Source organism: Anopheles funestus, chromosome 3RL, assembly GCF_943734845.2.
Source record: "Anopheles funestus chromosome 3RL, idAnoFuneDA-416_04, whole genome shotgun sequence".
Classification (NCBI taxonomy): domain Eukaryota; kingdom Metazoa; phylum Arthropoda; class Insecta; order Diptera; family Culicidae; genus Anopheles; species Anopheles funestus.
The window spans coordinates 29,185,109-29,194,216 of record NC_064599.1 but is presented as its reverse complement, the minus strand read 5'-3'; the positions used below and the strand labels follow the sequence as shown (position 1 = coordinate 29,194,216).

The following is a 9,108-nucleotide window of genomic DNA, read 5'->3' as shown; positions in this document are numbered from 1 at the left end:
GCTATATCAGATTGGAAGTTTCGTACCCCAAAAAAAAGAACCATTTGTACCATTTTCTTGCCCATTTTCACGTGCATGCCAGCCTTGGTGCCAGGTACCCCATGAAGTGCAAGTCGTGAAACGTTAATTAATAGACCATTTGACCGCTGGGAAAGGAACCCGCGTTCTGGTTGATGGGAGAAGCTTTTGCCTTGGTCGCGATTGCAAAACGAGCTTACCTTTGCATTCGAACAATTCGTCGTTTAATCTACCTCCCCGAAAAAAAAAATGAATACATACAAAAAATTGAAATGAGAAAAAAGGGCAGTTATGGTGAAATAAATGTTTTTTTTTTTTTTGCTTTGTTTTACATTTTCCAACACACAAAAAATGGGAATCAAATATTCGCTCAAAAGAATACTTTCTAGCTACTGCCAGCAACCGTACTCGTGATGTTTGGTGGACCCACATGAAAATTTGCTGCTAGTGGCGTAAATGCTTAACTTTTGTTTTTTTGCACCACTTCCGAGAACTGGCGTTGGCGTGTGAGTAATGTGTTTGGCACTGGATGGAATTTCCCATTTGCCAACGTATGTTTTGTATCACTCGGTAGCCAAAAATTGCGCGTACGTAAATGGTTTGCTTCTTTTCTACGTCATACCGTACGAGTGCCACACTGAAAGCATGTGAAAATCATGGGAAAATTGAAATGTAAAAAAATGAGTAACGTACCATACATTCACCGTTCGCTTACTTTAATGTGCATTCGTTACCAAGAACGATTTTTTAATCGGTTTAAGAAAGTTTTCAATCAACATTTTTCCCATTAAACGCTAGTTTTGCTAAAGTGAAAATTAAGCAGCGTGGCCGAATGTGACCGTATGGTGAGATTAAATTAAATCACACACTACGTTCCTTATGATTCTGGTATTGGTCGTACGCTGAAGCATAATGATAGAATGAACCAAAAACACAGAACATGTTTGTCCAAACAAGTACTGGTAAAAAAGGACGAATTCAAACGTAAAAACCATATGCAGCAGGATAATTAAATGGTGAAACGTGCAGCATGCGATACGGCATAATTTAATATTGTTGTATATCAACAATAATCTATAAATATTTTCACGCTTCACGCTCGATTTAAGCGAGATGAAATGTATGTTGCTTTTACGATTGATGGACGCGTAAAACTGTTTTGTTTGTATGAAGTATTTAAAATATTTCAATTTCATTTTTTCCGAAAAATTTTTAATGGGAAAGTTAATCAATATCCTGCTTAATTTTATTGTGTTTTTGCAGAATCTATTAAATTACATATCTAAATATCATTTTCGATTTCTAATAAATATATGATATTGTGAGATTTCTCTGAATAATTAAAAAAAATCACGGGGTTTCTACACCTTAAACAGAGGAATTTGATTGAGAGTTGAAGAGGGAGTAAATATCAATTAGATTCAAATATGAATAAATTGAAATTATGCAGGCGATTTAATGAACCCACGATGAACAGAAGACACTGGCAGATATTATGTTATAATATACATTGAGTCCCTATCATATCGTCTCCAAGACCGAACACAAGGGTGAATAAATACGGTATATGACTTAGCTATGACGTCTTGAGAATGTTACCCGACAGATCACGATCCTAGATTCAATTCAATTCAATTTTTAAGAAAAACACGACATATATTTCAAATACGTGCTTGTGTAAATTTGGGCTCAATTGAGGTGTGTGTTGGAAATGTGTCACACTTGAGCGATTTAAAGAATCACAGCAATACCCATATATTGATACTTGCAGGTGACCATTGACAGATACATCAGATTATTCTGTTTTAAAGTTATAAAACTTAGGATAAATAGACAGTTATTGAGGAAATGCATCCTAGGAAGTAATGAACCAGCTCCAATTAATGACTCTTGGGTCACTAACTATACCGAAAATGGCGTTAGAGAATCGACGGTACTATACGGGAGCCCGTATTTTTCTTGTGGCATTCAGATAATTATTGTAACTCTGGGAGTTAACGTAATTTTCTTGAACGTAAATATATATCAAATTCAGAAATTTTGGATTAAAATGATTATGTTTCAGAAAACTTCCTCAATTGTAATTTCGTCCAAAAGGATTTTCATCAAAACTGTGTTAGAGTGTGGAGTGAATAAAACAATAGTACAGTTATCCTTATCACACCACACATACTCTAGAGTCGAGAACTCTACCAGGTGTAAGTGTTGCGAAGTTTAGTTTCTCTTCACATGAAACATATTATAATTGTTTCTAATTGTATGTTCTGTTACTCAAAAATAAGAACTTGTTGGATTACTGGAGCACATATTTAGTTACCCGCGGTTACAATAAATATGACGCTCTATAAAAGAAAAATAGAGAACTATTTTGGTAAAGTCTAAGCTTCTTTCTCATACATACATTCAAGTTTACGTAGGTATAATAAAAACTAAAAAAGCACTGCATAACAAATAATGAGCTTTACTGCAGCAAGGAACATTTTCATACAAACGTAAACTTTTGACGACACCGGTAACCGGTTGTAGCTGCACTTACGCAAAACTTTCGCAAACTTGCTGCAAGTTCATTTTTCCGCAGCGGAATATTTTACTTTACAGTTTATCCTGACGAATGGAGTTGACGAAACGATAATGCACTCTTCACAAGGAAAAGGCAACGCCACATTTGCTTGCCCTTGTACCAGACACTTCGATCCCATTAGTGCCGTTCGCTTCCGTATGGACAGCGCGAACAGTAAATCGGATATGAAAAGGCAAACACACTTCACCAGAGCTTACCGAAGTGCTGACTTTCTTTTTTTGTTGGGTGAAACTTTCTCGTAGTGTCTTCCTTCTGTCCGAGTGTCCATTTATTTGCCATCCGCAGTGTGTGTTTGTGTGTGGTTCCGTATGCATTCATACGAGGTTTCTTTTGACCAGCTCGCAAAACTTTGTCCCATGTTCCATCGACCGTTTCGTCCGAACATTGATGCACAGCGATGAAAGCAAACATGGTGTTTGACTCCTCTCGCATCGGTAATAGAATTGGCAAATATTGAACCAAAAAGCTGTTGTTTTTTATGTATTTCGTTTGTTTGTGCTTGTCGCTGGTAACATTCGTATGTATGCCGGCGATGGTTCGTGAAGAAGCTTATACTTGACGCAAACACACAGACACACAGTCCAGGAAGCGCTCTAACGATATGTCAAACTTTGGGAAAACTAAGCAGTATTTTTTTTTGTTGCTTAAAACACGGACAAAAATATACTTGTGTAAAGCTTTCCGTTCCATTTGACTGAAGCGACTTTTCTAGCGCCTGTACGTGATCGTTCGGTTCATGTTTGCTAGGCCATTTGCTCGGCGGAACCATTCACCGTTTGTGTTTGATGTAAAGCAAATTTCCTGCACGAACATTGTCAGCCGTACCCAGGGGAGGGCAATATTGCATACACAGTCCGTCCCATCCATATAACATGCTTCACATCAAATGATCGTGAAGATTTGTAAGGAAGTAAAGAGATGTGAAAAAGTAAATAGTATGAAATTATTTGCCAATATTTGCAGGAAGATGGCAAATCAGCTCAGTAAAAGTACATTACCACCATTGGCACTGCACTCCAATCGTTCGAGTTGGAGCATATAATAGACGTTGAAAAAAACTGTATTACATTATTTTTGTTGAAATCTTCAATTTAGAGAAAAATGTTCAGAAAAGAAAAAAATATTACCTCATATTATGTTCAAAAATACGTAAAAATATTTTAAATGTCTTGCGATTGTTTATGGTTATTTGAATAAATTTAAAAATATTTTTTGTGTGAAATTCGATTTTATTTTTTATTATATTACTTGATAACGGCTTTTGCCGTATTGTCAGCCACAGAGGGCTGAAGTAATTACAATAAAATTTCGCTTTTAATTAAGTTGGAAAATCTAGTTATGATTTAAATTGTAGTTAACTCTGTCCATTTCGAATCCGCGAAAAAAAAAATTATTTTCATATTTTTAATTTTTTTAATCAATCAAATAGTTTACGATGAAATTGCGTGTTTTAATCTCTCTGATACCATTCGCCTTATCATCGTTGAAAGACAAACTTCGTCAGCAAAAATTTGAGAAAATTTAACCTGGAACCTGGCTGGTATCCATTTTTCTGATTTTATTGGTTAGATTTACTAAGGAAGACGAAATTTATTTTCCCCACTGATCATCTCTCGTTATTCGAAATTCAAAAAAAAAAAAGAAACAAGGTATATAAACGACTAAAAAGTGGGCTATAATATCAACACAATGTTGTCAAAAAGTTTCAAATTTCTCCTAAAAGAATATTCACTTTCTTAAGTAATCACTTCTGACTAAAAATATGTTTAGCATTTTCCAGCATTCACCTTTATATCCATCAAGCGAACATTTTTCAACCTGAATGAAACGGGCAAAAATCTTAACATCGGATCCAATTTTCCTATCCTTTTTCCTGCAAGAACCATAAAAACCTCAAATGAGGATTCAAATGTCCGGCCTTTAAATCTGTCTCCCAATACAACGTTGCAAACTGGTTTAATTTGCATGGTTTGTTGTTTGTTATTGCTACTACATTTGGCTATCCTTCGAGCACTGAAATAATGTGCAATCATGTGGAAATGGCAATCATGGGACACAAACAGGCAAGGTGGATGATGGGGACTGGGAGTTGCGCTTGCAAAACCGAACATCACGATGACATCATTCCCCGAGGATGCGCCCATTGTAGCTCAAAAACCGTTTGCTTGTTGTGTTGAAGGTTTCAGTTTCGGGATGAGGAAAAAAAAAGGTACGGCAAGACGTATGCGTACGGGAGCGTAAGAGTGAAATGAATCGAATCAATTTTCTCACCCGCAGGCACAGTTTTGCTGTCGACTGTTCCACTTGGCTGTTGTTGAAATGGTGAAACATTCGTCAAAACCATTTACCATTTGCCTTCTCCTTTATTCCACAGCACAGATTGCTGCTTCCGAGTCTTATCCCAAACCTTCTTACGATGGGTCAGAAATTTCTCCTGGGAAGAAATGATGGAGACGCCCGGTACGAAATGCGACGGAATTCAATTCAATCATGAAATTTACTAATTTCCCCCCAGATGAAATCGAATGATAATGAATTATAACGGTTTCCTGCTATGGCGCTGGGTGGCGGGTACGAGGGGAAAATGGAAAAGCAAAAAGGAAACAATTCCATCCCGATGCAGTTCGTGCAAAAGGTCCGTTTGTGGCGTTTGGAAGAAAGACAGCAATGCTTGTGCCATCGGATCGGCCGCATTCTATGGCAATATCGTTTTGAATAGTTTGCTCCCGGGGCCGGGTGAAGTATTCTTCCAGAACCATCCTTCCGTGTCCTTTGTGTTATGAAAAACATCCCTTCGTTCGGCTGCGAAGTGGGGAAGGTTTTGTAAAGGTTGGGACGTGTGTTATTTTTTTTTTGTGTTATGATGCCGCCGCACTGACTGCTATCCTTTCAACATCGCTTAGCCTTTATTGGATGCTTGTTCTTCTTTTAGATTTTCTTCCATCCGATCGAAACAAGTTGCGTAGCATATCTGATGTTTTCCGTTCCTTATTTTCCTCCATTTTCTTCTTTTTACCCTTTCAAATCTTTCGCAATTCGAGCGTCCTATCAACCATCCTATTTGGATCCAGCAGCCGAGGGAAACGTGCGGACACGAGAAACAGTCAACAATCTTATACCGGGCGACGGATACGGATACGATCTCAGGCGCTGGTGTAATTAATTTTTTGCCCTTAGGGCATACGGAATGAAAAAGCAAAATCCCCTTTCACAAGTACCCCGGGTGCCCTTTTTTAGCGAACCGGGAGGTTAAAGCGGAACCACCCCGGGGATCGGGTTCGGGACCGCTTTTATGAGCTACTAATCAGGGCCACCAGTTTACGTCCGGTGTGGTGACCCGCTGAGAGTTAATGAGCGATGCTAGGGAATGGAAACTCACCAGCTCGCTGCAAGAATCAGCAAAGGAATTTCGATGCTGTTTGAAGATGGTTTATTTATTTTTTTTTTTTTTGGTGAATGTTTTGCTTACAGTTTTACAGCATCGAAAGCTTGGAGTGCTTTTTAGAAATGTAAAGAGACGGATTAATTTTTGCAATCTGAGCTCGCGCGTCAAGAATGGTTGAGATTTTGATCGATATAAAAAATGGCTTTATCTTTCTTCCTGTTTGATTGTTCGTAAAGGTCAAACGGAAAATCAAAGATTATAAATGTTTTTCTTTCCTTCCGTATATATATTTATATACATTTTTCTTTCATAAAAAACGATCAAACAAACAACGATGGAAATATAGCGTAGAAAGTAAATCATTCAGAATCACTTTGGTTTAAAAGAAAAATTGCTATGTAATAGTAAATTTTTCTTCTAAAGCGTGTGAAACAATTAGCAACGAAGGGATAAAAGTGTTTTCATGTAATTCAATCCAAAGGTTCCGGTCGTTGAAATCAGCTATCTTTAAATCGGTAATCCTTAGAAATCGGACCTTCGATCATGGTTCATTACCGTTTTGGGTTCCGCACCCCGTAATGGTCAATTATTTTCCAATTCTTCTGTGTGTTTCTATCCCGTTGAGATGATTTTTATGGAATGGAATTTTTGGTCATCCTTTCGCAAAGTGATAGAAATGGTTACCTCAAGGGAGAGTGTTCGGTGCTAAATGAATTATTTGAAATATTTTTACAGGTTCCAAGGAAATTGCAAGGAGTTTTTGAGCAATACTAAAAATTGTAAGTATTGGAGAATTTCTGAATTCCTCGCAAGTGGTGAAACATGTGAAGTACGGTATGGATTTTTTGTAAATCTTTCTTAAATTGTGAAAATTTAATAAAGCATCAATTACATTTCGAACGAGATCCTGAAATTTGAAAATGCTGTATGAGGACGACTGAGCATCAAAGATATCTGAAATTGTAATGCCACTAAGCACAACAAGGGATTATAATCTGGAAATCAGGATTCCGCAATTCAACTCGCGATTCCTTATCACCTTAAAGCAAAAACAAAAATCGTATGAATATCCCAAATCCTCTAACGCAACAAGTGAAATATGATTGGATTTGCAAAAATTCTGTTTCATTGCTAATTGCATTCCGTGAATCTTCCAAATGCTCCAAAAATCAAGTACCAGCAAAGAGCCGCTCCGGATTGGGTGAATCTCTCTCTCTCTCTCTCTCTCTGAAAATACCATCACTAACGATTATGGCCGACTACAAAGCAAAACACGTCTATCTGCTTGAATGCCATCTAGAAAATGTACGTGCTCGTTAAAACGCGTGTTTGTCGATGGAAGCGTACTTACCCCCCCTGTGCACAACCGGAACCGTTGTTCATCGGCTTTAAAGTTGGCCCCGCCTGTAGTTGGTGGATCGATGGCTACCGAACAGGATTCGCTTAAAAGCCTGCCGGAACTCCGGGCTGAAGATGGTGTAGATGACGGGATTGAGCGTGGAGTTGAAGTAGCCGAGCCAGAGAAACAGTGACGCGACCGTATCGTTGATCGAGCAGCTTTCGCACAGTGGCAGCAGCAGCGCGGTCAGAAAGAATGGCAACCAACACACGACGAACGCCCCCGTAATGATGGCGAGCGTTTTGGCCGCCTTGCGTTCACGCTTCGCCTCGAGCGTTTCCTTGCGCTTCGATACCTGGGCGTGGGGGTTCGGTGTGGAGGAGATGTTCAGTGTGGAACCACCGCCTGTTACGCCACCCTGCAGCCCACCGGTCGGCGTTGCCATCAGATGGCCAACGGTGGGCGGTTGCTTCGATGCTTGATTGTGATGGTGGCCCGGTAGTTCCGGGTGCAGTGCCCGGGGCGTTTGGGGCTGGTGCTGATGGTGCGGTAGCAACGGCGTAGTGGCCAGCTGGTTCGGTTGAGCTATCGGCAGTGGTGTGCCACCGTTTCCACTGGGGCTGGTTTTGCCGGCGGCCAGGTTCGGTCGAGGGTTGTTATTATTCGATTCCGAACCACCGGCTGCCTGCGCTAGCTGCTGATGCGTGACCTCGTACGACACCGTCGGTATTTGATTGTTACCCACCGGTGTGTTGTTGCCCTGTTGTGAAGGGAAGGAGGGAAGGAAGAAAGCACAAGAGAAACCGGATTTAGGTTCAGCATCAATAGGAATGAATCATTGATCGATCGATTTGTAAGGGAATCACGACCCCTCGGGATGGGTGGAGTCTGTGAAGGATTGGAGATTTGCTGGTCAATTCACGCTCGTGCCATTCATGCCAGGAGAGTTGCATAAACAGTGTAGAAATTTCCGCAAACTGAAGTGTACTTCATTCCAGCAATTTGACTCGACTAATGGTAAGTTGTGCGACAGCGAGGGGCAGGTTGTATTCTTTCCTTTCGGCGAACTATCGTTCTCGATCGTCGGGCGAAAAGTACTTGTGTAAGTTCGATTAAGGGGCAATCGAAATCGAATCAGTAAATACCGATGCAACCGGATGCAGTTTTGTAAATCGAACTGATTGAGTGTAAGGTTTTTGTGGTTTTTCGGACAAGCTCGTTAGAGAAAGGTAGTGGAATTGGTGAAAATTGCCAGTACAAAAATGCAGCAATCATTAATTTTGAATGTACTATTTAGTTGAAAGTGTTTTTTTCGAAGCTTAACTTTTATGAAAACCTTGACAAAAGAAGGAACAAAAATTTTATACAGAGTAAGGAAATAAAATAAATTAAATGTCAGTTTCATAACTAATGTTGAGAGGCAATGAGATGAATTTCATGATATTTGCATACAACACTTGAAACATTTTCCCCACATTACATAATGGTAACACTTTTGAAGTATTCATCAAACAGAAAACCAACTACACTTGTCGAACCCAATAATATATCGACCAATTATTCGGCACCATACTTTTGCATAGCTTTTCCAGCAGGCAAAATCAGCTACTGTGGTGTGCGACAAGCAGCCGGAACAACTGGTTCAACCCACTCGTGCTCGTTGCACGACACGATCAGAGGACGAAAAGTTTTCGGCTGGAGGAAATCTTTCCACCGCCCGTGCTTAACGCGAAGTGCTGTTAGTTTTGCCACCTCAAATGAAGTGGCTTGTTGAATTTTAATGAT

At 39.6% G+C, this 9,108-nt stretch overlaps 1 protein-coding gene across 1 annotated transcript in view; it reads right to left on the bottom strand.

Annotated features, from left to right (window-relative positions):
• Positions 1–5,167: 5,167 nt before the first annotated feature.
• LOC125767577 (5-hydroxytryptamine receptor-like) overlaps positions 5,168–9,108 on the bottom strand; it is a 66,637-nt gene continuing 62,696 nt past the window's right edge. The window contains exon 10 of the mRNA XM_049434302.1: positions 5,168–8,083. Within this exon, the coding sequence (XP_049290259.1) occupies positions 7,373–8,083 (711 nt within the window). The 3' untranslated portion in view covers positions 5,168–7,372. The remainder of the gene's footprint in view (positions 8,084–9,108) is intronic.